Source organism: Thamnophis sirtalis, unplaced genomic scaffold (genome assembly GCF_051295495.1).
Source record: "Thamnophis sirtalis isolate CommonGarterSnake01/CBP01778 unplaced genomic scaffold, rThaSir2_p1.2 scaffold_3, whole genome shotgun sequence".
Classification (NCBI taxonomy): Eukaryota; Metazoa; Chordata; class Lepidosauria; order Squamata; family Natricidae; genus Thamnophis; species Thamnophis sirtalis.
This window is the reverse complement of record NW_028261383.1, coordinates 26,459,440-26,487,015: the sequence shown is the minus strand read 5'-3', so window position 1 is coordinate 26,487,015 and position 27,576 is coordinate 26,459,440. Positions and strand designations below refer to the sequence as shown.

Here is a 27,576-nt window from a genome sequence, read left to right as displayed (position 1 = left end):
CCTGCAGTACTGCACCCTAACCACGGCGCCACCTCGGCTATTTATCTATTCCTTATTCTATATTCTATTCTATTCTATTCTATTCTATTCTATGGAGATCAACTCTAAAATTTATATATAAAATTTATAGGCTGCCCATCTTACCTTAGAGTACCTTCTACTCTATTATAGAAGAGAATAGAATAATATAATAGAACAGAACAGAATAAATTCTAAGGAGGTAGACTCTATAATTTATTTATATGCACATTTTATAGGCTGCCCATCTTACCTCAAAGTGCAACTCAGTTTGAGAAGCTTGAAAGAAGGACGGACAGACTAAGTTGAGAGATCTACTTTGGTTTTCTTTTATTAGAAAAAAGAAAATTGCAAAAAGATTTACAAAGCAGGCTTAAATGAATTTGTTTTTCAAGTCCCAGATCATTGTCCTTCCAATTCCTCATTTGTTTTTTTCCTTTTTACTTCTGAGACCACAGGGGCTGGCTGAACTTCATCTGTTTCTCTCCCTGCAGGGAGAACGTCTATCCTGTGGCTATCTGGAGCCCCAGCCGATGGTTTTTCGGCAGTCTCAACAGGAGTAGGACTTGTCTCCCATGTGCATCTTCTCGTGCCTGATGAGATGCGACTTCTGCCGGAAGGTTTTCCCGCACACGCAGCAGGTGTAGGGCTTCTCCCCCGTGTGCGTCCGCTCGTGTTGGCTCAGGCTGGACTTGAAGCAGAAACCTTTGCCGCACAACGGGCACCGGTACGGCTTCTCGCCCGTGTGGATCCTTTGGTGTTTAATAAGCTTAGAGCTCTCCTTGAAGGACTTCCCGCAGTCCGAGCAAATGTAGGGTTTCTCTTCCGAGTGGGACCGCTTGTGTTTAATGAGACTCGAGCGGTTATTGAAGCGCTTCCCGCAGACCAAACACTTGAACGGCTTCTCCCCGGTATGGATGATTTTATGAGCCATCAGCCACGAACTCTGGCTGAAGCACTTGCCGCAATCGGAACAGGCGTAGGGTTTCTCCCCCGTGTGGGTCCTCTCGTGAGCCAGGAGGTTGGCTTTGCGGTTGAAGCTCTTCCCGCAGTCCGAGCACTGGTAGGGTTTCTCTCCCGTGTGAGTCCTCTCGTGCGTAATGATGTGGGAACTCTGGCTGAAGCTTTTCCCACACACCGAGCACTTGTAGGGTTTTTCCCCCGTGTGCGTCCTCTCGTGCTTGACCAGGTAGGAACGCTGCTTGAAACTTTCCCCGCAGAATGAGCACTTGTAGGGTTTCTCTCTAACCGTGGATTTCTGGTCGTTAAAGGAGTCTGGGAGGGTGCTGGTACAGCCGGGGCCTTTTGCACAAAAGGAAGCCGCTTCAACCGCAGCTTCTGAATGGCTCCCCTCCTCGACCATAGATATCCCAGGAAACTCATACATGTTTTCCTCCAGCAAATCTCGGTTGAATTCCATATAGTCAGGCCTCACCATCCAACAGGTTGCCACCTTGGGCTCTGTCACTTCCCCGTTGCCTGTAGGAATTAAAAACAAAAAAAAAAGCAGCCAATGGATTACAGGAATATGAAAAGTACCATATGCTGTTGGTTTGTCTGCTCATGTTCCTGAGAGCATGAAGCAAACTCCTTGTCCCGACAAAACCCCCTTTTATTAATTTACTGTGAATTCTGCTTCTTCACATCCAGCAAAATCTTTCAAGGGAGGATTTACTGTTGCAGACCAGAGGTGGGTTGCTCCCGCTTCGGCCCGGATCGGATGAACCAGTAGTAGCGGCAGCAGGAGGCTCCGCCCAATGGCCCGGACGTTCCTGCACATGCGCACCCAAACCAGTAGTAAAAAAAATTGGCAACCCAACACCGTCGCAGACCTTATCTGGCTTGGAGAACTGAAAGGCTGATATCTCTAAAACTTGGCAAGGAGTCTCGGAGAGTGCAAATTCCACTCCCCTTTCGCTCCTCTTTTATTTTCTCTGGGAGAGGCCATTCATGGTCGACCTGTGGCCTTACTTCCCAGTCAACCCTTGTTCCTTAGCTGTTCACTTCATCTGGCAACTCTGTGCATGCACACGCTGGGAACAGGCTCCAGTGTTCGTCTGCCTCACTGATTGATGTCTGACTCTGAAGGCAGCTGATAACTGTCAGACGGCCCTGGCCCTCTCACTGCCTCCGACACAGAGCCCTCATCAGAGCCTTCCCCAGACTCCAGGACTGGCCCGTGTTCCTCCCCAACCTCCTCACTGTCCGAATCTGCTGCCAGCTCCGCAGGCCACTGGCGGACCACTACAGCTCAATAGCTGTTTCCCAAATTTCACCAAGTCAGTGAAAGATCCAGGGTGTTGTGCGAAGCAGCTGACCCAGCAAGCATTGGATAAGCAATTCTCAATCTTAGCAACTTTCAGAGAGGAGGATTTCAACTCCCAGAATTCCCCCGCAAGCATGCCCAACACCCTTGAAAGGGTTGGCGACTCACTGGGGTGCAGATAAGTCCTTGACTTGCAACCCTTCGTTTAGGGAGCATTCAAAGTTATGGCACTGAAAACAGTGACCTATGACCGTTTTCACACTTGTGACCATTGCAGCATTCCCTGTGGCCACGTCATCAAAATTCAGATGCTTGGCAACTGGCTCATGTTTATGACGGTTGAAGTGTCCCAGGTCATGTGATCATCTTTTGTGACCTTCTGACATGCAAAGGCAATGGGAAGTCAGGTTCACGTAACAACTCTATAGTGATTCACGTAACTACTGTGGCAAGAAAAGTCGTAAAATGGGGCGAAACTCATTTAAAAACTGTCTTATTTAACAATGGAAATTTTAGGCTCAATTGTGGTCATACATTGAGGCTAATAACTGTACATTTGTTGCTTGAATCCATCCTGGGAGCTTCCCACAACGTACATCCTCTCTACAGTGGACTTATTTTCCTGATCACCACAAGCATCCACAGGGAAGTTAAAAAGTAATACTAAAATCTGCCATGGTCATAGCCCTGACTACCTTTTTTTTAAACCCGTGTATAAGGGACAGGGATTCAGTTGCGCAGTCACAACTACTTTTAACTTTTTTTAAAATACACCCACGCACACAAAGACAGCCTCAATAATCTTGTTGCGAATATTCCTTTTCATGCCTTGCTTTGCTCTGAACTTACACCAGGAACCAAGGCAAAGACTGGCTGTCTCTGAATTGCAGGATCGGCCCTGCCAGTAGGCAAAGGAAGGCAGCCATGGCAGGAAGCCAATCATCAAAACCATAAAAAAAGCAGAAGCTAGAATATTTTGGACATGTTACTGTATTTATAAGAGTATAAGACGCACCAGAGTATAAGATGCACCAAGATTTTGAAGAGGTAAATATTTTATTAAAAACTTTCTGCACCCTGCAGACCTCCCAAACTCTCTGCACACCTCATTTTTTTGTGAAAAACGGGGCATGCAGAAAGTTTGAGAAGCCTGCAAAATGCTCCTGGAGGGAGGGTGCAAAAACGAGCAAAAAACGGCCCCTTTTTGCAATTTTTTTTGCCCAAAAAAGGGCATGCATAGCCTTTAGGCGGCTTCTAGAGTGCTCCTGGGGGCTGGAGGGGGGGACAAAAATGAGCAAAAAATGAACCCGTTTTTCACTCGTTTTTGCCCTCCCCAGCCCCCAGGGGCACTTTGCAAGCCTCCCAAACCCTCTGCATGTCCATTTTTGTGAAGGGGACGGGGTTTCGGGAGGCCAAAAATGCTGTATTCAGTGTATAAGACACATCCAGATTTTCACCCTCTTTGGGGGGAAAGGTGCATCTTATACTCCGAAAAATACAGTATGTGACACCCAGAAAAATACGGCATACTTCACTTCATCCTCCAGGGAAAGACTGAAGGCAAAAGAGGTCCAGGCAGAAGAAGAACATCAGGGCTTCAAAATCTAAGGGTCTGGTTTGGACAAATCTCAGCAACACTTTTTCATGCGGCTGTTGACAAAAATAGGATCACCAACATGATCAGCAACATCCGATGACGGACATGGCAGAAGAAGAAGAAAAAGAATCTTCAGACATTTTCTGACAGTTCTCCTAAAGCAGTGTTTCTCAACCTTGGCAACTTGAAGATGTCCGGACTTCAACTCCCAGAATTCCCCAGCCAGCATTCGCTGGCTGGGGAATTCTGGGAGTTGAAGTCCGGACATCTTCAAGTTGCCAAGGTTGAGAAACACTGTCCTGAAGGACCAAATCAGATAACCAGCTTGGCCTCTGAATTAGCCTGCTTGCTTGAATGCGGCCCAGGGTATTTTCCCATCACCAGCACAGGTGGTCCTCTACTTACGACCATAATTGAGCCCAAAGTTTCTGTTCCTCAGTGAGACATTTGTTAAGTGAGATTTGCCGCATTCTACGACTTTTCTTGCTGCAGTTGTTAAGTGCATCACTGCAGTTGTTAAGTCACACAGTTGTTAATTGAATCTGGCTTCCCCATTGACTTTGCTTGTCAGAAGGTCGCAAAAGGGGATCACGTGACCCCAGGACGCCGCAACCGTCATAAATATGACTCAATTGCCGGGTGTCTGAATTGTGATCACATGACCACGGGGCTGCTGCAACGGTTTGTAATTGTGAAACGTGGTCGTAAGTCACTTTTTTCCAGTGCCATTGTAACTTCGGATGGCCACTAAATGAACTTTTGCTAGTAAAAGAGTAGCTGTATTGAAGTAAGATATAGTTCCCAGGCCAGAAGTGGCCTGGACATGGAAAGAGCAAGAAATTCCCTTTTATTATTTGTTTCTGGAAGCAAAGTCAATGGTGGGTTCCGGATTCCGTCGCAACCCGTACACTGTGACAGGGCTGGGCGTCCACCTCGGGCACGTATGCTGCGCACGCAAGCATACCCACCACCCTGCGACGCTCCAGCTGCTTGGCAGAGGTCACGCAGGCACTGTACACGGGTGTGCAAATGGTCCGATTGGCTTAAAAACAGGTAAGGAACGCAGGCAGGTCCATCAAAACAGCGTTCCGCTACAGTGGCCATTGGTACGCCCATACCAGGGCATACCGTCTGGAACCCACCACTGAGTGGAGTGTCTTGATCCAGCTGCCCCCAAATTCTCTTACCCAGCAAGCTCGCATTTTCATCCTCTTCCGCGATGGCCTCCATGGGAAGTTGGATCTTTACCGAATCAGAGAGAGAACTTCGGCCGTCTTAGCAGAAGCGACTCTCTCTTTCTCCACTACCTGATGCCTAGGAGGAAAAAAAAGAGAATACCATGAAGAGGCATGTATCAATTTCTTCCCAGACCTGGTAGGAGGAATCAAGAGCCTCACCATGATCACATGGCAGGAACCGGAAGCAAATTTCTCTCCTTAATCTTTTTCAGATCATTTTCCGCCCCCCAATTTCTGCTTTTACAGGTGGTCCTCGACATACGACCACAACTGAGCCCAGAATTTAGGTTTGCTAAGTTAGAAATTTGTTTTAAGTGAGTTTTGTCCATGTTTTGCGACTTTTCTTGCCACGTTTGTGAAACGAATCTCTACCGTTGCTAAATTAGTAACACGCTGTTAAGCGAAATCTGGCTTCCCCATTGAGTTTGCTGTCAGGAAGTCGCAATAGGCGACCACATGACCCCCGGACACTACAACCGTCATAAATATGAACCAGTTGTCAAGCATTCGAATGTAAATCACGTGACCACTGGGGATGTTGCAAGAGTCACAAGTGTGAAATGTGGTCAGAAATCACTATTTTTGGTGCTGTTGTGATTTTGAACAGTCATTAAATGAACTGCTGTAAGTTGAGGACTAGCTGTATTTCTAGTGCTTCTGCTTTTCCATTCCAAAATCAAATTTGAAGGCATTTAATCCTTCCTTAAGAAAGAAGTAATGTCTAAGATGTACTAGTGCTATTACCGTATTTTTCAGAATATAAGACGTACCTTTTTCCCTCAAAAAAGGGGGTGAAAATCTGGGTGCGTCTTATACACTGAATACAGCATTTTTGGCCTCCCGAAACCCCGCCCCTTTGCAAAAATGGACATGCAGAGGGTTTGGGAGGCGCATAGTGCTCCTGAGGGCTGGGGGGGGGCAAAAAAGAGGGGGGGAAACGGGCCAGTTTTGCCCAGCCCCCAGGAGCACTCTACAAGCTTCCCAAAGCCTCTGCATGCCCCTTTTTCCCCAAAATACCTGACCCGTTTAAATCAGGGCTTAAACAATATATGTGTTGCAATCATGGCAATACTTTAAACCAGTGTTTCTCGACCTTGGTGACTTTTAAGATGTGTGGACTTTAACTCCTGGCGGGGGAATTCTGGGAGTTGAAGTCCACACATCTTAAACTCACCAAGGTCGAGAAACACTGGTTTAAAGTATTGCCATGATTGCAACATAGAAGACCTTTGGCTGACAGGCAACCCTTATATGTAAACTTTTAAGATGTGTGGACTTTAACTCCTGGCGGGGGAATTCTGGGAGTTGAAGTCCACACATCTTAAACTCACCAAGGTCGAGAAACACTGGTTTAAAGTATTGCCATGATTGCAACATAGAAGACCTTTGGCTGACAGGCAACCCTTATATGTAAACATTAACTTAAGTTAATGAGCTGCCCTTCCAACCGTACAGTGTTGCCTTTTCCTACATTTCCCAGTTAGGAATTGGCCCCTGCAGGAATTCTCTATTGCTGTGGCAATGAGAGAGGGGGGGGGTCAAAACGGCAGGAGTAGCATTGAGACACAAGCCCTGCCTCCTTTTCGACGAGCATTGCCATTGGATGCAGAATAAAAAGGGGGCAGGGCTCAGATGCTATGCTCGCTATCTTGCATATTTGATGCGCGCTTTCCCCTTCCTATACAGGGAGTCCTCGGCTTACGTCCACAATTGAGCCCAAATTTTATTCTGCTAAGCGAGACATTTGTTAAGTGAACTTTGCCGGGTTTTACGATCTTTCTTGCCACCATTGTTAAGTGAATCCCTGCAGCTGCTAAGTTAATAACAGAGTTGTTAAGCGAATCTGGCTTCCGCGTTGACTTTGGTTGTCAGAAGGTCGCAAAAGGGGATCACGTGACCCCGGGACACAGCAACTGTCATAAATATGAGTCAGTCACCAAGCATCAGACATTAATCAAATGACATCTATTTAGCCATCCATTAATTGGAGTTTGCTATCCATTTATTGCTATCTATTAAATGCAGTTATTTCTATTTAAATAGAACTGCATATTTTTAATATAAAAAAGACAACATATTCATTATCATAATAGGCTGCTGTTAGCATCTTTATTTAATTTCAGTGCCATGGGGACACATGTTCACCATTTACTATCATTACATTAATTGCTATCCATTAATCCATTAATTGTTACCCATTAATCCATTAATTGGGATTTTGTTATCCATTTATTGCCATTTAATAATTATCCAATTATTTCCATTTAAATAGTACCATATATTTCTAATGTATAAAAGACAACATATTCATTTTCATAATAGTCTGCTGCTAGTATCTTTATATAGTAATGCATACAGACAGGCAGATAGAATAAAATATAATTCTTTATTGGCCAAGTGTGATTGGACACACAAGGAATTTGTCTTTGGTGCACATGCTCTCAGTGTACATCAAAAGACAAGATACATTCGTCAAGAATCATAAGGTACAACACTTAATGATAGTCATAGGGTACAAATAAGCAATCAGGAAACAATATCAATATAAATCATAAGGATACAAGCAACAGTTAGTCCTGCAGTCATAAGTGGGAGGAGATGGGTGATAGGAGCGATGAGAGGACTAACAGTAATAGTAATGCAGCCTTAGTGAATAGTTTAACAGTGTTGAGGGAATTATTTATTTAGCAGAGTGATGGCGTTTGGTGGATGTGAAGAACAGTGAGGGCTGTTCTTGTGTCTAATTGTCTTGGTGTGCAGTTGCTCTATAGTGTCGTTTTGAAGGTAGGAGTTGAAACAATTTATGTCCAGGATGTGAGGGGTGTGTAAATATTTTCATAGCCCTCTTTTTGACTTTTGCAGTGTACAGGTAGTAATTGTTTTTTCTGCGGTTCTAATTATTCTCATAAGTCTGTGTCTGTTTTGTTGGGATGCAGAACCAAACAAGACAGTTATATCGATGCAGATGACAGAGTCAATAATTCATCTGTAGAACTGTATCAGCAACTCCCTGGGAAGTTTGAGCTTCCTGAGTTGGCGCAGGAAAAACATTCTTTGTTGTGCTTTTTTGATGATGTTTTTGATGTTAAGTGTCCATTTTAGGTCTTGATATGATAGAACCTAGAGATTTGAAGATCTCTATTGTTGATACTGTGTTGTCTAGTATTGTAAGAGGTGGTAGTATAGGAGGGTTTCTCCTAAAGTCTAACACCATTTCTATGGTTTTGAGTGTGTTCAGTTCCAGATTGTTCCGGTCGTACTACGAGGCTAGTTGTTCAACCTCCCGTCTGTATGCAGTTTCATCGTTGTCTCGAATGAGACCAATCACTGTAGTACCATCTGCAAACTTCAGTAGTTTAACAGATGGATCGTTTGAGATGCAGTCATTGGTATAGAGAGAGAAGTGGAGAGAGAGCACACAGCCTTAGGTGGCTCCTGTGCTAATTGTACAAGTATCTGATGTGATTTTGCCTAGCTTCACCTGTTACTTCCTGTCTGTTATATAGTTTTTATCCCCAAGAAACCTAGGGATATTGTTTGTGGTTTCTATATTCAGAATACAGACTATCCTATGACGCAGAATTCTGCTCTTATGTTAGACTAAGTCTTGTCACTGTGACCTTAAGACATCTTGAATTCATGCGGAAGAGAAATTACAATTCCATTTTCCCAGATAAAAAAAATCAAAATGCAATAAGAAATCACACAATATTTAGAAGCTGTTTCTAAGCAGACATGCATTCTTGGACATTACACATACTGCAAGGATTGATTGACAAGCAACTTGACATGACTGGGAATTTGGAATAAATCTGTGAAAATACCTACAGACTCCTCACATCCTGGACATAAACTGTTTTCAACTTTTTCCCTCAAGATGATGCTCTAGGGGATTGCACGCCAAAACAACTCGACACAAGAACAATTTTCCCCCATGCCATGACTCTGCTAAACAACTCCTACAACACCGTCAAACCCTCTAGGAGGGCTGTATTACTATTAAACTTCTCCATCTTTCCTATTACCTATTTCCTTATCCTCTTATGACTATAGCTTTGTTGCGTGTATCTTACGATTTATATTTTTTCATTAATTTTCCTAGTATGCTTTATGTTGATTGCTTATTTAGTATCCTATGACTATCACAGTTTTGTATATTATTTTTGATTAATGTATTTTATGATGATTATAATCAAGACTTATCACTTGTTTCTTGTATGTACATCAGAGCTTATGCACTGGGGACAAATTCCTTGTGTGTCCAAACACACTTGGCCAATAAAGAATTCTATTCTATTCTAAACACAGTATGGAAGAACAGGGCCCCCGGGGAGGGGGGGGAGTCCAAGAAGAGTTCAGATCAAAGGCCAATCCAGACCAGCATTCCTATTGGCCAACCAGATACTTCAAAGGGAATTGGCTAAGCAGAACAACATTTTCATTCTTGTTTTCTTTAGAAATTAACGTAGCAAGCTGTTTGCAAATATCAGGGCTACTAGCCACTAAGTCTAGTCTAAATTACCCTACACACTAGTTTAATGAAAAGATGGACTAGGAGCAACATGATAGCAGCGTTGCAATATCTCAGAGGCTGCCACAAAGAAGAGGGAGTCAAGTTATTCTCCAAAGCACCTGAGGACAGGACAAGAAACAATGGATGGAAACTAATCAAGGAAAGAACTAACCTAGAACTAAGGAAAAATTTTGTAACAGTGAAAACAAAGCAATGGAACGGCTTTGTGAATACTCCCAACACTGGAGGTTTTTAAGAAGAGATTGGACAACAATTTGTCTGAAATGATGTAGGATTTCCTGCTTGAGCAGGGGGTTAGACTAGAAGATCTCCAAGGAGACCCTTCAAACTGTTATTCTGTTATCCTGATAGTTCCCTTTTCCCAGACCAAGCAAATCCTCTGCTAGCATACAATGCAGTATCTGAATTGATACATTCCCCCTGCAATCATTTCCCAGGATCAGGGTTGCAAATGTCGCTCCCGTGAAAGACTGAATAAGCCACAGTCCTCAATTTATGACCCACATGCAGTCATTATTGATCGATATTCCTCCCCCCTCCCCTTTCCAATCCCTTTTAACAGGTAGCCAGGCATCTTGACGTGACACTGAGCGTCAACCCTGGCTGCCAATCAAGGAGAATATATGTAGCTCAAGGATCTTTGTTGCTCTCTGAGCTTGCTTGTTTTCTTGCAGACGTTTCATAACCCAAGCTAGGTAACATCATCAGTAGGAAGGGCGGTTTGCTGTCCGTTTAAGTTCTGGTGGCTTTTCCTGTTGGTGGGAGGGTGGTCTTAGAGATTCTTTGGTTGGGCCGTTTACTGATGGTTCTTTTGCAGCTTCTTGATTACTTGATTGTTGGTCTGATGTTAATCTTGGAGTTAATCTAATGCTGATCTGGGTGCTGCTTGCTGCTGGAGAGGTCTTTGGATCTTTTTTGTTCTATTTTGGACTGGTTGCTTGTCTCTTTTGCATAGTATATAGATCAGTGATGGCTAACCTTTTTGTCATCACGTGCCAAAATGTGCGACACCACACGCTCGCATGCCCACTCACAATGCAATGCACCCCACACCCCTACATAGGTGCATGGGCTCCCCCCCACCCCACTCTCCCCCCACGCATGCACGCCCTGTTTTGGGCCTGGCAGATCTCCCTGAAGCATCCTTGGACCAAAAACGGGCCATGCAGAGAGAGGTGCCACATCCCCCTGCAGAGTTTTTTCCTGAACGCCATCACTCTGCTAAACAAATAATTCCCTCAACACTGTCAAACTATTCACTAAGGCTGCATTATTATTGCTATTAGTCTTCTCATTGTTCCTATCACCCATCTCCTCCCACTCATGACTGTAACTTTGTTGCTTGTATCTTTACGATTTATATTGATTGTTTCCTAGTATGATTTGATTGCTTATTTGTGCCCTATGACTATCATTAAGTGCTGTACGGTATGATTCTTGACGAATGTATCTTTTCTTTTATGTACACTGAGAGCATATGCACCAAAGACAAATTCCTTATGTGTCCAATCACACTTGGCCACTAAAGAACTCTATTTCTATTCTTCCTGTTTATTGATGACTGATTTGTCAGGATGCCAAACAACCCAACCAAAGAATCTCTAAGACCACCAAACCCACCAACACTGACATGGCAACCCACCAGAACATAAACTGACAGCAAACTCAATTCCTTGCTAGCACAGATGATGTTACCTAGTTTGGGTCACCAAACGCCTGCAAGAAAACAAGCAAGCTCAGAGAGCAAGAAAGACAATTCAATCCTGGCTGATCATCGGCCAAGCAAAACTCGATTAGCCCAGGCCTGGATGGGAGACCACCAGTAAATCCAAGCTCGTGGAAAACCTCTGTCCAGCGCTTAGGGAACAATAAGGACGACTCCTTGAAGCCCCCTCCCCCGGGAAGGCAAAGGATGGAGGGGAGGGTTGACTCTCGCCTGTCCGATCCCGCCTCCCTTGCAGCACCCTTTTTTGGGTGGACCCCGCTTTTTCCTCCCGAGGCAGAAAAAGACCTGGAGCTCCCCGGGGAGAAAAACTGGTAAGAGGCAACCCGAAAACAATATGGACGCACGTCCCCGGAGTCCGTCCCCCCCACTCTCCCCCGGAGCCCTGCCTCGCCTCTCTCCGCGTTGCAAAGCCGGCCCAAAGACGCTGACCTTCCCCGCTCCCGCCGCGGGCTTCGGTCTCTTGTCCGCCCGCCCGGTGGGTCTTCGTCTCGGTTCTCCCGGGCTGACCTTCCCTCGCCGGGCGGGCGGGTGAGCGGACGAGCAACAAAGGTTAGTCCACCTGCAGTCACCGCCAGTCGCGGACTGAGCTGTCCGCTGGGAGAATGGAAAGGGGGCGGGACAGGAAGAGTCCGCGCCCCCTCCCCTTCTAAAGGGGCCCTGGCCGGCATTTCCTGTTCCCTCCTCTCTAGGAATGGTGGATCCGCTGCTTTAACTATTTCAGCAGGGGGAGAGACAAGGATGGGGAGGAAGCGGAGGATAGAGCGCCCACGGGGGAAATCAGGATTTGGGGGGTGGGGGGCGATGACAGGCGTGGTGATCTGAGCGATTGATTTTGCAGGGATGGGGGGTGAAAGCCCAGCAAGTGGGAAAGCTTGAGAAGGGCTTGGAAACGGAGATTGTAAATTTTCTTAAAGCATCGTAAGGAAAGTGTGCATGATAACCAGAGAGGGGTGGGCTCGCAAATCTCTGGCTGCTGAATCAACATCCCAATCTTTGCCTTAAAATTTAGGGAATGTCCTCTGCACCTTCTATGACGCAGCGGTATCTTATGCAGGTGTATATTATTGTTATGTGCACAGTTGTTTGCTCCCAGTTATTTATGCTGCTGGTGATGGCTTTCCTATGCATCTCGTGTTTTCCTCAAAAATCCTAGGATATCAGTGTAGAGTGTGCAAGCAATGTGAACTTTTGCAATGATGGTAACTGATTCGCAATAGCACTTAGACTTACTTATATACCACTTCAACAGTGCTTTACAGCCCTCTCTAAGCGGTTTACAGAGTCAGCATATTCCCCCCTCAAACAATCTGGGTCCTCATTTTATCCACCTCGGAAAGATGGAAGGCTGAGTCAACCTTGAGAAGGCAGTCAGCAGAAGTATCCTGCGGTACTGCATTCTAACCACTGTGCCAGGACTGATGGATGGTAACTGATGGGCGGCAACTGATGGAAATTGACACATTCAATGCATAGGTTTTGTAGCTTAGGAATAGGAATGTGGAAAATAAAGTGCTGTTTTTGCATCAGACCTAATTTAACATTTTTAAGAACATGTACTTAGAAAATAATGTGGCTTAGAATAAGAAGAAAGAATAAAAGTCTCTGGAGATTCTCAGTTATCCAGGTCATGGTTGTCCCAAAGGTGCTTTTTCAGGGGACAACTGGACTTTCTTGTTTTTTCTTTTGAAGACGTTTTGCTTCTCATCCAAGAAGCTTCTTCAGCTCTGACAGGACAGTGGGGAATGGAAGGATTTCATTGGAATATAAACCCTTCCATTCCCCCTGTCCAGTCAGAGCTGAAGAAGCTTCTTGGATGAGAAGCAAAATGACTTTTAAAAAAACCCAAGAAAGTCCAGTTGCCTCTGAAAAAGCACCTTTGGTACAAGAAAGAGTAAAGTTAGAAGAACAGGGAATGTCTGTGGCCTTACAAAGAAAAGCTACCTGATAGAAACATGCCATCTGACAGTTTGATTACAAGAGCTTACAAAGAAGCATAGATAATAAAGAAACTGTTTATTTCAGTTTCTGATGCAAATTGGGATGAAGAAAGGTGGATCTTGTGGGCAAGATGAAACTGTGCTCACTCACTGCTAAAAGCAAACAAGAGAAAAGGGGAATGAAGTAGAGGGTGGTGGAGAGATGTAAAGAGGGAGGGGATTCACACAGGTGAAATCTGCATTCCGGAAAGGTTGCGAACTTTGTGGTCCTTGTCAAATGGGAAAACAAAGGAAGGGCCAAGGGAATAGAATGCCAAAACATCACAGGTGAGAGTGTGGGAAAGAGAAAGAGGGAGGGAGGGAAAGATGTGTGTGTGTGTGAGAGAGAGAGAGAGATTGTGTGTGTAAGAGAGAGAGAGACTGTGTGTGTGTGTGAGAGAGAGAGAGAGAGAGAACAAGAGTGTGTGTGAGAGATTCTCTGTGTGTATAGAAAAAGATTGTGTGTGTGTGTGTGTGAGAGAGAGAGAGAGAGAGAACGAGGGAGTGTGTGAGAGAGAGGGGAGGGAGGGAGAGAACGAGAGAGGGTGTGTGTAAGAGAGATTCTGCGTGTAAGAGAGACATTGTGAAAGAGTGAGGGAGGGAGACTAAGGGAGGGAGTGTGTGAGAGAGAGAGAGGGAGGGAGAGAGAACGAGGGAGGGTGTGTGTAAGAGAGATTCTGCGTGTAAGAGAGACATTGTGTGTATGTGAGAGAGAGAACGAGGGAGGGAGGGTGTGTGTAAAAGAGAGATTGTGTGTGTGTGAGAGAGAGAGAGAGCGAGAGCGCACAAGACCACAGGTGGAGAGCACAATACGCGAGCGCTGCCTTCCCGGTCTAGACCGCCCTAGTGAAAGTGGAAAGGTGGCGCGGCCGTGCAAAAACGCCGCGGGAAAGGTTTTCTGCCGCCGCACAGGTGAGCGAGGGAAAGTGGGACGGGCCCGGAAAGCAGGGCAAGGAAGAGGAGGCTCCCAGCAGGCCGGGATAGAGCTGGCGAAAGGCCAGACAGAGGCGCCTATCTCCCGAAGCCACCGCCAGAACTGCTCGCCGCGTCCTCCAAGCAACCTAACCTCGCTCTCTCTTCCCAGCGGCGCGTCTAGAGCGAAAGGGACGCGCCGAGAGGAGGCACGGCGCTCCCACTGACCCCCACCCCTCTTTCCAATGGGGGTTTGTTGGGAACGTGAGACGGCTGTTTATTTTCTTTGGACGCGAGCCCGGACTCCCCCGCATCTCTGCAACGACGCCAGCCCTACGGGGGCGAAGCAATACCCCGGGGTCGCCCGGCCTTTGGGCTCTTGAGAAGGCAGCCTGCCTGGAGTTCTCTTGGGCTTATTTCCAGGTAAGCGTCCTGCGATCCTACTATACCTGTTTGGTAAGCCTCGCTGAACTCAACGGGCTTTCTTTTCTTTTCTTTTTTTTCTGTTTAAGCGAGCAAGTAGTGGGCTGCACTACTGCAGGTGGCATAGTATTAGAGTCAGGGAGATTTACTCCTTGGGAAATGCGGATTAAGATTCCCTGCCCTGGTCGATCCTGAACCCCACTGGGTCACTTTGTGCCATTTCGATCTCTAAACTTAACCTGGCTTGCAAGCTTGTTAAGAATATGAACAAAAGAACATTTTTTTAAAAAAGAACTGATCTTTGGAAGGATAAAGAAGGATCCCCTTCTTTCTTTTAGCTAATATTCAAGGAAAGATGTGCTTTCTTCCTCTGCTTTCTTCCTTGCTACTAACCTGCCTTCCATACTGCACTGAACATATGAGTCAAAAAGAGGGCTCTGAAAATAAACACTGTTCAGTCCAGCTCAGCTGCAGGTGATCAAATGAACCGAGTTGTTTTCTTGGCAATAATTTACAACAGTTTGACATTACTTCCCCCTCCCCCATAGGTTTTTCCCCCTTCCCTATTATCCATTCCAATTCAAGGCAGTAGCATTTCCCCTATTCAATTACCAGTCAAATCTCCCACCCAGGTATGTTATTATGCCTAGGGTAAATGTATATTAGCGCTTGCCACACAATAATATATGCAGTGCCATCACTGTGCATGCAAATGCGTGTTAATCTTTTGATAACAATAGGGGGAGAAATAATCACCAAAAATTCATTTGTTTAATTTGCATGCATAATATTTTAGATGCTGGGATTTTACAGAGTTGCAAACCTGTAAGTAGATAGAGATGCGGGAAATAAAACCAGAATCTTGTTGTTCTGCAGCTTAACTGACAGAAGTTTTGTTTTAGGGCAAAGATAAAAAGAAAATTGAAAACCACCGTAGCTCCTTCCCCTTCTTTCTTTTAGCTAATATTCAAGGAAAGACGTGGTTTCTTCCTCTGCTTTCTTCCTTGCTACTAACCTGCCTTCCATCGAAGACATGAATACTGCACTGAACATATGAGTCAAAAAGAGGACTGTGAAAATAACTACAGATCCCTCACACCCTGGACATAAATTGTTTTTAACTTCTACCCTCATAACGATGCTATAGGGCACTGCACACCAAAACAACTAGACACAAGGACAGTTTCCCCCCCCCCCCGAATGCCATCACTCTGCTAAACAAATAATTCCCACAACGCTGTCATATTACCTACTAAGATTGTATTACTATTATTACTCTCTTCCTTCCTAGTAGCTATCTCTTTCCACTTATGACTATAACCATGTTGCTTGTATTGTTAAAATTTATATTTTATTTGTTTCCTAGTATAATTTGATTGCTTATTAGTAACTTATGACTATCACTGTGTTGTATCTTATGATCCTTGATGAATGTATTCTATTTTATTTTTCTTTATGTACACTGAGAGCATATACACCAAAGACAAATTCCTTGTGCGTCCAATCATACTTGGCCAATAAAGCGTTCTATTCTATTCTATTCTTTATTCTGTTCTATATTATATTATATTATATTATATTATATTATATTATATTATATTATATTATATTATATTATATTATATTATATTATATTATATTATATTATATTATATTATATTATATTATATTTATTATATTATATTATATTATATTATATTATATTATATTCAGGCATCCAGTTCCGCAGTGCAGAAGGCTGGACTAGTACCTTTTTCTACACGCAAATCAAAATTTTGGAACAAGCAGAGACAGGCATGTCAAGTTACTAGTCCTACCGTGTGAAAAACTGACCAAGCTGTTTGTGTTGCTTTCAGGCTACCTGTGATAAAAGTAGAGGAAGTGCTGTTTTCTTATCTTTGCTTAGTTTTGTTTTGTTTTTCTTCTCTGCAAGTTGACTTTTAGAAATCAAAGGTCAACTATTCATATTACATCATGAGATAATTTTTCCAAGAGGTTGCTGCCCCCCTCCCTCTCCGCAGCAGAGATGCAAAAGGCAGCTGCTCCTGCTCTCTATCTCAGGTGCATAGCATATATTTTCTTAGACATACAGGTAGTTGAGGACTACCTATATAACTTTCAATATTTCTCTCCAGGGGTCCATGGCAGAGGTGGGTTCCTACCAGTTCGCACCTATTCGGTAGAACCGGTTCGTCAAATCTACCGAACCGGTTAGAAGAGGTTCCACCAGTGGACCCAGAAAGCAGGCCACACCTACAGAAGAGGTTCCAACAAATTTTGAAACCCACCACTGGTCCATGGCCTCACTGGGTAAACTAAATCATGAGCAGATGAGCTAATTCCATGTTATAGTAAGGCTATATTGACAGAATCCTGCATGTCTGAAAATACAGTTCCCCCCCTCTCAGCCTCTTCCCCTCATTGTAATCCAAGAAACTCGGGTCTCTTCTGAGCCTCTTGCCCTGTCCACTCACCAGCTGCAGCCTATAGCAATAGCAATAACACTTAAACTTCTATACCGCTTCACAGTGCTTTCCCGCCCTCTCTAAGCGGTTTACACAGTCAGCATGTTTTCCCCCAACAATCTGGGTCCTCATTTTACCCACCTAGGAAGGATGGAAGGCTAAGTCAACCTTGAGCCTGGTGAGATTCGAACTACCAAATTGCAGGCAGACAGAAGTCAGTAGAAGTAGCCTGCAGTACTGCACTCTAACGACTGTGCTACCATGGATCTTATCTCTTTATCTATGCTGCCTCTTATCTAACCATTCCCTCCCCTGTCTCCTTGTGTTGCTGCCACATGCTTTTACAATGGGCTGTGTTGGTTAGGATTGTTGAAGTTGTACAGCAACACGTAGAAAGCCAGAATTTCTCCAGCCCTGATGGACACTGGTAGATGAAAGCTTATTGAAGACAGATCCAACCTAGAATTAAGGAGAATAGAATAGAATTCTTTATTGGCCAAGTGTGATTGGACACGCAAGGAATTTGTCACTGACAGGAAACTTCCTGTCAGTGAGAACAATTACCGTATTTTTTGGCAGATAAGATGCTCTAAAATATAAGACACACCTACAGTTGCAAGAAAAAGTATGTGAACCCCTTGGGATTATGTGGAGTTTTGAATGAATTGGTCATAAAATGTGCTCTGAACTTCATCTAAGTCACAACAATAGAAAAACACAGTCTGCTGAAAATAATACTACACAAACATTAGATGTTGCCATGGTTTAATTGCACATAACATGTAAACATTCACAGTGCAGGGAGGAAAAAGTATGTGAACCCTTGGACTTAATAACTGGTTGACCCTCCTTTGGCAGCAATAACCTCAACCAAACGTTTCTTGTAGTTGCAGATCAGACCTGCAAAACGATATCGAGTAATTGTGGACCACTCCTCTTCACAAAACTGTTTCAGTGTAGCAATATTCTTGGGATGTCTGGTGTGAATTGCTCTCTTAAGGTCATGCCACAGCATTTCAATTGGGTTGAGGTCAGGACTCTGACTGGGCCACTCAAGAGGACGTATTCTGTGCTGTTGAAGCCATTTTGTGTTGACTTACTTGTATGCTTTGGGTCATTGTCCTGTTGCATCACCCATCCCCTGCGGAGCTTCAGTTGGCAGACAGATGGTCATACGTTTTCCTACAAAATGTCTTGATAAACTCTGGAATTCATTTTCCCATCAATGACAACAATCCGTCCAGGCCCTGAGGCAGCAAAGCAGCCCCAAACCATGATGCTCCCTCTGCCATGTTTTACAGTGGGGATGAGGTTTTGATGTTGGTGTGCTGTGCCTTTTTTTCTCCACACATAGTATTTTGTGTTTTTCCCAAACAACTCAATTTTGGTTTCATCTGTCCACAGTATATTTTGCCAGTAGTGCTGTGGGACATCCAGGTGCTCTTGTGCAAACTTCAAACGTGCTGCAATTTTTTTTTTTGACAGCAATGGCTTCCTCCGTGGTGTCCTCCCATGTACTCCATTCTTGTTTAATGTTTTCCTTATTGTAGATGTGTCAACAAAAATGTTAGCATGTGCCAGAGATTTCTATAGGTCCTTAGCTGACACTCTAGGATTCTTCTTTACCTCATGAAGCATTCTGCACTGTGCTCTTGCAGTCATTTTTACAGGACGACCACACCTAGGGAGAGTAGCAAGAGTGCTAAACTTTCTCCATTTGTAGACAGTCTGTCTTACCGTGGACACATGAACATCAAGGCTTTTGGAGATACTTTTGTAACCCTTTCCAGCTTCATGCAAGTCAACAATTCTTGATCGTAGGTCTTCTGAGAGCTCTTTTCTGCGAGGCATGGTTCACACCAGACAGTGCTTCTTGAAACCAGTAAACCCACAACAGGTGTGTGTTTTTAAAGGGCAGAACAGCTGTCCGCAACACATCCAATATCATCAAACTGATTGGAGTCAAGGTTGGCTCACTCCTGGCTCCAATTAGCTCTTGGAGACGTCATTAGGCTAGGGGCTCACATACTTTTTCCTCCCTGCACTGTGAATGTTTACATGTTATGTGCAATTAAACCATGGCAACATCTAATGTTTGTGTAGTATTATTTTCAGCAAACTGTGTTTGTCTATTGTTGTGACTTAGATGAAGTTCAGAGCACATTTTATGACCAATTAAAGCAAAACGCCATGTAATCCCAAGGGGTTCACATACTTTTTCTTGCAACTGTAGCTTTTGGGGAGGAAATCAAGGGGAAAAAATCTGCTTCTGCCTCCCAGCAATTTGCCTTGTTGCAACAAACAGCAAGCAGTACAGACAATATACACTGTAGTGTTACATTTCAGACTATACTTGTACAGATGCTGTTAAAATTGATGTGCTTTCTGGAAGTATAGTCATTCTGTGCTTTTTAAAAGAAGATGCAATAGCACTGGGCCTCTTCAGATCAAGCATTTAATTTTTAAAAGCTTCTTCATTTTGTTAAGCTGTCTAGAACAATAATAAAGCAGTCTTTAAAAAAAACAAGTCTAATAATTTGAACATTCTATAGGCATTTATAGTTATTGACTTGCCTTCTTGCAGCAAACAGCCTGATTAGCACAAGAAAAAAAAATCTGCCTCTGCCTCCCAGCATATTGCCTAGTGGAACAAACAGCAAGTTTCACTTTCAGTTTAAGTGTGCCTCCCCATCAGCTGTTTCACACTGCAGGGATTGCTATAGCCTATTGCAGCCTCCGCAAGCCCCCCCCCCCAATTTGCTGCAAGGGGGTAAATTGCTGGGAGACAGAGGCCAAAGGGTGGGAGACGGTGGGTGGGTGGGGCTACATTCAGTGAATAATACGTACCCAAATTTTCACCATTTGGGGGGGGGGAAGGTTCTTCTAATATTCTGAAAAATATGGTAATGTAACGGCTGGCCTCCTCCAGAAGTTCTTGGAACTCCATCACTGGAGGTTTTCAAAAATAGACTGGACAACCTTTTGAAAGACATCAAAGGAACACACAGAGCGCAAAGCCTGCCAGATCAAATTGGCCAGACAAACACTGTGGGAAACAGGCAATCTCTCAATTAAGCAGGACTTAGTCCATGAGGGCTTTGTAAGTAATGATCATCACCTTGAATTGTACCCAGAAGCAAATTAGCAATTGGTGCAATTTCAGGAAACAGAGATGTTTCATGGGCATACTACCCATTACCGCCTGTAGCATTGCGTTCTGGGCCAGCTGAAGCTTCCAGGAAGTCTTCAAGGGTAGCCCCATGTAGCTGCAGTTCCAACAAGTATGGGAAGGCCATCACATTCTACAAGACATTAGAAAATAAAGAGGCATGGCTAAGTTGATATGACCTTCCTTGTCTTTAATTCCTCTCCCATTATCCTGTTTCCAGGACCAATTCTCTTGCCAGGAATAAAAATGCAGGCGTCCGCAAGCTCTGAGCAAGCTCCAGGGGAGAAAATGGAGGAAGGAGGAAGAAATGTTCTCCATGAGGACTGGGTTGGAAAAATTCCATCCAATGTGGATCCCCTGCAGATTAAAGGAGAGCCATTAGAGGAGTTGGGTTCAGAGGTTCCATGGCATAATATCCAGAAAAGATCTCATTCCAAAGAAATCCAATTTCAGCGGCTTGGATCCGAAGAGTGGGCTGACCATAATTCCTCTACCACATTGTTGGAGGCCATGCCTCATGCCAACCCAGAGTATAGAGGAATAGTTACATCTGAAGTCCTGACAGACTTTAGTAGGAAAGCTCATGCCATCCAAAGCTTGGATTGTTCTCTGAAAGCTGGAGAGGAAGTCCTGGAGAAGGACAAGATCAGGTTGGAGGGACTGTGCCAGCGATTCAGGCAGTTTCGCTACGAGGAGGCTGCGGGGCCTCGAGAAGCATTTGGACACCTCCAGGATCTCGGCCATCAATGGATGAAGCCCGAGAGTCACACGAAGGAGCAGATTGTAGAGCTGGTGATCCTGGAACAGTTCCTGGAAATTCTGCCACCAGAGATGCAAAACTGGGTTAGGGAAGACAACCCAGAGACCTCCCTCCAAGCGGTGGCCCTAGCAGAAGATTTCTTGCTGTGGAAAGAAGCATCTGAAGTGCAAGAAGAGCAGGTGAGTCTTTTCATTTGGACCAACCAGGTGGTCCTAATAGAAGATAATGTTTGCAGCTCAGGGTTGAACCATAGAATTCTTGGTGCTCTCTGTGCTTGGTTGATTTCTTGCAGACTTTTCATTAACCAATTAAGTAACAGCTTTAGTGCTAGAACCAGGGACACACGGTGGCTAAGACGCTGAGCTTGTCGATCAGAAAGGTTGGCAGTTCGGCAGTTCGAAACCCTAGCGCCGCATAACGGAGTGAACTCCTGTTACTTGTTCCAGCTTCTGCCAACCTAGCAGTTCGAAAGCACATAAAAAGTGCAAGTAGAAAAATAGGAACCACCTTTGGTGGGAAGGTAACAGCGTTCCGTGAATCTTAGTCATGCCGGCCACATGATCGCGGAGACGGCTTCGGACAGCGCTGGCTCTTCGGCTTTGAAACGGAGATGAGCACCGCCCCCTAGAGTCAGGATTAGCACATATGTGAGGGGAACCTTTACCTTTATCTTAGTGCTAGAAGGGAATGCTCTCTGTTTATGTATAGTGACTTGCCCTGTCAGGATTGGTGGGACAAAAACTAAATGACCAAAATGCCTCCTTAACAATAATCAACCCTCAGATAAGCAGGGATTAACACCAGTATTAAAGCAGGGATTGACACCAGTATTAATACCAAATTAACAATCTGAGAAAAAAAATCAAATAGTAAACAACAGCCTAATCAAGGAGCTACCAAGAAGAAAATACCACCAATGCTGACGGGACTTGTCCTAGGACAGTGATGGCAAACCTATGACACACGTGTCAGTGCTGACACGCATAGCCATTTGGGGTGACATGACCAGGATTTCATGTGATTCATCCTCGGCTCCTGCACGGCCGCCGAGGATGAAAGAATCTGTGCTGGAGGAACGGGGGGGCGGGACGTGTGATCTCCCCCGCCCACACTCACTTACTGTATTGCCGCCGCCCCTTTCTGAGCGCAGGGGCTGCTGGTAAGGCGTGCGTGCCGTGCGCACACACGTCATCAGCGCAGTGAGGGAGGACCCGCAGGAGAAGAGCGCGGGAACAGTGCGCGCCTCTCTCCAGTCAGGCTAGCACAGAGAGTCTACTCCTGGGACTGTCAGTTACGACCACACCACACTTATCTCAGTTCACGGCAGGGCTGTGGCGTCTGCTGCTTCCAGCTCCACGTCCTCATCAACATGCCGCTCCGGCCCGCCCCCGCTATGAATATTCATATTCTTCGCCCTCGCGTCACTAGGAATATTCATAGCAGGGGCGGGCTGGAGCGGCATGTTGATGAGGACGTGGAGCTGGAAGCAGCCGACTCCACAGCCCTGGTTCACGGCACCCCAAACAAGTTCAATAATATCAAGGGCAACAAAATCGACTGATGAACAAAGAAGTTACTAAGCAGGTATGTTAAATAATTTGTTTTTGGTTTATTAAATACAATTATATATTGCAATTATACATTTTTGTAGTTTAAACTATAAATTGCGCAAAATTATGTTTTTGTCAAAGTGACACACAACGCGAGTTATGCTCGATTTTTTGCCGATTTTTGACACACCACGCCAAAAAGGTTGCTCATCACTGTCCTAGGATATAGACTTTGAAGTTGTGTAACATTCCTGCTCTCCGCATGAAACCGCTAATTAATTAATTAATTGGTTAGAAATTAGGTCCAACTACAAGAAACATTACTGTTACCTAATTTAGGAATCACATTTGCAGTTTTTCTTCAAACTAAGTTTGTTCAATGAAAATGGGCTCATGGGGGCTCTCTCTCTCTCTCTCTCGCTCTCTCTCTCTCTCTCTCTCTCTCTCTCTCTCTCTCTCACTCTCACTCTCACTCTCACTCTCTCTCTCTCTCTCTCTCTCACACACACACACACACACACACACACAGAGTCTGGATCTTCACAAACAGCCAGCCTTTTCCTGCAAACCAAATCTAATTTAACACGTTTCACCCACACAGTAAACAGGACGTTTTTTTTTTTTTTTGGAGTATCTGTTAATTTCAGGACTGTTAAAAAAAAAAACCTGCAATCCCACTGATGGGGGATTAAAGAAGGCAAAAGGATGCCATCCTCCCACCTTCCTTATAATGTTGTATGTATCTATATATTATTGTGTAGTATGTATGTACATTGGCTATAATATTGTAATGCATTGCTAAATATGAAAGTTTTCTATTAAATATTCTTAAATCGTGTTCTTTTTTTTTCCAGACAAATTGCATCAAAATAAAACAGCCTTTGTTGGAAACAGGAATGAAGGCAGCTGAGCGAAGGACAGATCATCAGATCCACTTGTTCGGTAAGATTTGAGTCACAGATCATAGAATCATAGGAAGTCTATGGAAGGGACCTTGGAGGTCTTCTACTCCAACTTCCTGCCCAAGGCAGGAGTCTTTGCACCATCTCAAACAAATAGTAGTTCAATCTTTTCTTGAATACCTCCAGTTCTGGAGCAGCCATAATTCCGTTGATTTATCGTTCTTATTATCGGGAAATTCATTTTTATTTCCAGATTGGATTGCCCTCTGTCCAGCTTCTATCCGTTTTTTGTCCAATTTGGATTTTGCAAAATTTCTAATATACTTCTGAGTTGTTTTCTTTAACCTATGACTTATGTACTAGCATCCAAAGTAGGGGAGCTTGTATATATGTAAGGATGGGGCTTCTGCTGTAACGTAATAACATTTGGGATTTTTTTTTTATTGTGAGAAGAGAATCATCATATCACCTATGCTGCTCTCTGTTTAATTGGGGAGAAGCAGTGAGATATTAAATGTCAAAATCCTCTCCACAGCCTCATTTCTCTCTGTTATTTCCCCGTAGAAATGGTTGAAAACAAGAGGAAGAGGTTTATGAAAGGAATTTCCCACCTGATGGCACTTACTGGAGTTCCATTTGATAAAGCCACACGAGAACTTTTCTCCTTGTCCCAGATGGGGAGCATGACAAAATGTCATCAAGAGACAGAGAGGAATGAAGGGAGGCCCTTAGAACAAGGAGGAGCAGAAAAACATACCTTTGAGAAAGAGGATGCCAACATCTTCAGTCAAAACATCTGGAAAAGAACACCCGGAGACGATGCTTGTGATCTTCCTACATGCCAGAAAATGGAAGCTGAAAAACAGCCATACCAACGTAACAAAAGTGGTGAAAGCTGGGACTCCATTTTTGGGCAGAACAAACAAAGGAGAATAGAATTGACCATCGATGGTCAGGATGGGTTGCCTCAAAAGGTTTCTCAAAGTAATCTGCAGAGGATCCCTGTTGGAGAGAAACTGTACAGATGTGCCGAATGCGGGCACGATTCCAGTCAGATCTTAGAGCCGAGGGGAGGAAGTCTTCGTTCATGTTCGAATTGGGGTAAAAGCTTTATTTGCAGTTCAGCCCCAGGAAAGCAGGAGAATGCCTATGGTGAAAGGGATCCATCCAAACATTCAGAACATGAAAAGAGAACTCCTGACCTTCAGACGGGTGAGAAACCATTCACGTGCACAGATTGTGGGAAAAACTTCAGCTTTAGGTCAAGTCTTGTCCGCCATCAAAGACTCCATACCGGAGAGAAACCGTACAAATGTTTAGACTGCGGGAAGAATTTCAGCCAGAGTTCAAACCTTCTGAACCACCAGAGAATCCACACAGGGGAGAAACCTTACAGCTGCCCCGACTGCGGGAAATCCTTCAGCAACAGTTCAAGCTTGACATCCCATGAGAGAACTCACAGAGGGGAGAAACCGTACGAGTGTGCCAGCTGCGGGAAATTCTTTAGTTGCAGCTCAGTTCTCCGTATCCATGAGAGGATTCACACAGGGGAAAAGCCGTACGTGTGTTTGGAGTGTGGGAAAAGCTTCAGCCGGAGAGAATTCCTGGTCGGCCACCAAAGAACTCACACGGGGGAGAAACCGTATGACTGCGCGGCATGTGGGAAGAGCTTCAGTCAGCGATCCAACCTGATTAATCATCAGAGAAGCCACACGGGGGAGAAGCCCTTTGGGTGTTTGGACTGCGGGAAAAAGTTCAGTCACAAAGCGTCTCTCTTGAAACATGAGAGAAACCACGCGCATGGGCCAGCAGTGGGAAAGGATTTAGCCAGAGTTGATGCGATAATTATGGTGGAACATAACCAGGCAGCGTAGCATAAAAATGAGGTGGATTTCCCCAAGGGCTGGCAACAAGTAAAAAGTCCACATACGAATGGCACAAGTTTTTGTTAAGATCCATCTTCCTTTCAAGCTAACCCATCTTTTCAGGCTAGAATAAAATAGAAGAAGCAATTCATAGAGTTGAAGCCGTGAGGAAGAAAACGTTGATGGTAGGTCAAGCTTCCCCAATGGAAACTTGAGAGACCTCCTGCTGCCAATTACCTCCACTAGACCGATTGGATCCCACAGATTAGGCCTCCTCCGAATTCCATCCGGCAGCCAGTGTCGACTGGCAACCACTCGGAGGAGAGCCTTCTCTGTGGCTGCTCCGACCCTCTGGAACGAACTCCCCATGGAGATTCGGACCCTCACCACCCTCCAGGCCTTCCGCAAAGCCCTTAAAACCTGGCTATTCCAACAGGCCTGGGGCTAAAGAGCTGTTGCCCCCGTCTCGAATGGCATGACTGTTGTGTGTTTTAAATTATGTATTGTTATGCTTTGTTTTTTAAATTTTTGTCTATATTCCCCTTCCCTGGTTTGAGTTGTGAGCCGCCCTGAGTCCCCTTCGGGGGGAAAAGGACAGCATATAAATGTAATAAATTGAATTGAATTGAATTGAAATCTCTGTTTCCATTGTCTAACTGTGGCAGGTTTTTTGCATCCCAGGATCAGAGGTGGTATTCAGCAGGTTCTGACCAGTTCTGGAGAACCAATAGTGGAAATTTTGAGTCTTTCCTTGCACAGCACCTCATTTGGGAAATATTTACATGGCAGCTTTCCAAGCTAGATAAGGTCTGTGGTCATAAATTCACCTTTGAAAGATTGTTTACCAGGCCTTGGCTGATTGTGAATGAGAGGGATTCACATCCGTTTAATAAAAGGGGTTTTGTCCGGACCAGGAATCTGGTTTGTGCTTTTTGGGGAATCCTAGGTCAAAACATCTGCAAATGACCATAAGCTCTCAGCTGCCTGCATGTTTATTGCTCTTCTTGAGAAAAATAGACCTGTTAGGTATGAACAATCTGTCGAAGTCCTCCCATGCTTATCCAGACGGCAAAGGAGAAATTTGTACTGGACTCCATTCCACTTGCACACAACTCCTTTGTTGTGCAAGACTGTGAGGCTGCAGGAACTACAGGTAGTCCTTGACTTACGACTACATGAACTGTATGATGTGAAATTGTAATATGCAGAGTTTGTAAGGTTGATTGAAGTACAGGTAATCCTTGCCTTTACAGCAGTTCATTTAGTGACCGAAGTTACAACGGCACTGGAAAAAAAGTGATTTGTATTCATTTTTCCACACTTGGGACCACTTCAGCATCTCAATGGTCATGTGATTCACACATTATGACTCATATTTATGACGGTTGCAGTGTCCCGGGGTCATGTGATCCCTTTTTGCGACTTTCTGACAAGCAGAGTCAATGGAAAGCTAGATTCACTTAACAATTGTGGCAAGCAAAGTCATAAAATGGAGCAAAATTCACTTGAATGTCTCACTTAGCAACAGAAATTTCGGGCTCAATTGTGGTTGTAAGCCAAGAACTATACCTGTACTGCTTCTTTCCTACCCAAGTTGTCATAAGCTGTAATGTTATTCATACCAGCTAATCTTCCTATACAGATAGTCCTTGACTTATATGAGTACAACTGATAAGCAAGGCAGTTTTTAAGTGAATTGTGCCCAATTTTGCAACCATGTTGCCGTGGTTTATAAGTGAATTGCTGAAGTTGTTAAGTGAACAACTGACGGCCGTGACCAGGGGGGCCTTTTACCAGGTTCGCCTGGTACGTCAGTTGCGCCCCTTCCTGGATCGGGATGCTCTGTGCACAGTCACTCATGCCCTCGTCCTTTCTCGCCTGGAATTACTGTAACGCTCTCTACATGGGGCTGCCCTTGAAGAGCACCCAGAGGCTTCAACTGGTCCAGAATGCGGCTGCGCGGGTTATCATGGGGGCACCTAGGTGCTCCCATGTTGCACCCCTTTTAGGCGGCCTGCACTGGTTGCCGGTTGTCTTCCGGGTGCGATTCAAGGTACTAATTATGACCTTTGAAGCGCTCCATGGCTTAGGCCCAGGATACCTGCGAGACCACCTACTGCCACCGGTAGCCTCCCACCGCCCAGTGCGATCCCACAGAGTTGGCCTCCTCAGGGT

General features: G+C 44.7%; 2 protein-coding genes across 2 annotated transcripts; one reads left to right on the top strand and one right to left on the bottom strand.

Annotated features, from left to right (window-relative positions):
* Positions 1 to 327: 327 nt before the first annotated feature.
* On the bottom strand, positions 328 to 11,961 carry LOC106553756 (uncharacterized). Its single transcript, XM_014072322.2, has 3 exons — positions 11,809 to 11,961; positions 5,069 to 5,195; positions 328 to 1,497 (listed from the first exon to the last, which is right to left on the bottom strand). The coding sequence occupies exons 2-3, from the start codon at positions 5,109 to 5,111 to the stop codon at positions 569 to 571; spliced, it is 972 nt and encodes a 323-aa protein (XP_013927797.2). The 5' UTR covers positions 5,112 to 5,195; positions 11,809 to 11,961; the 3' UTR covers positions 328 to 568.
* Positions 11,962 to 20,408: 8,447 nt separating this feature from the next.
* LOC106553754 (uncharacterized) lies at positions 20,409 to 25,605 on the top strand. Its single transcript, XM_014072320.2, has 3 exons — positions 20,409 to 21,263; positions 23,489 to 23,576; positions 24,101 to 25,605. Exons 1-3 carry the CDS (start codon positions 20,499 to 20,501, stop codon positions 25,408 to 25,410), a joined length of 2,163 nt encoding a protein of 720 aa, XP_013927795.2. The 5' UTR covers positions 20,409 to 20,498; the 3' UTR covers positions 25,411 to 25,605.
* The last annotated feature ends 1,971 nt before the right edge of the window (positions 25,606 to 27,576 follow it).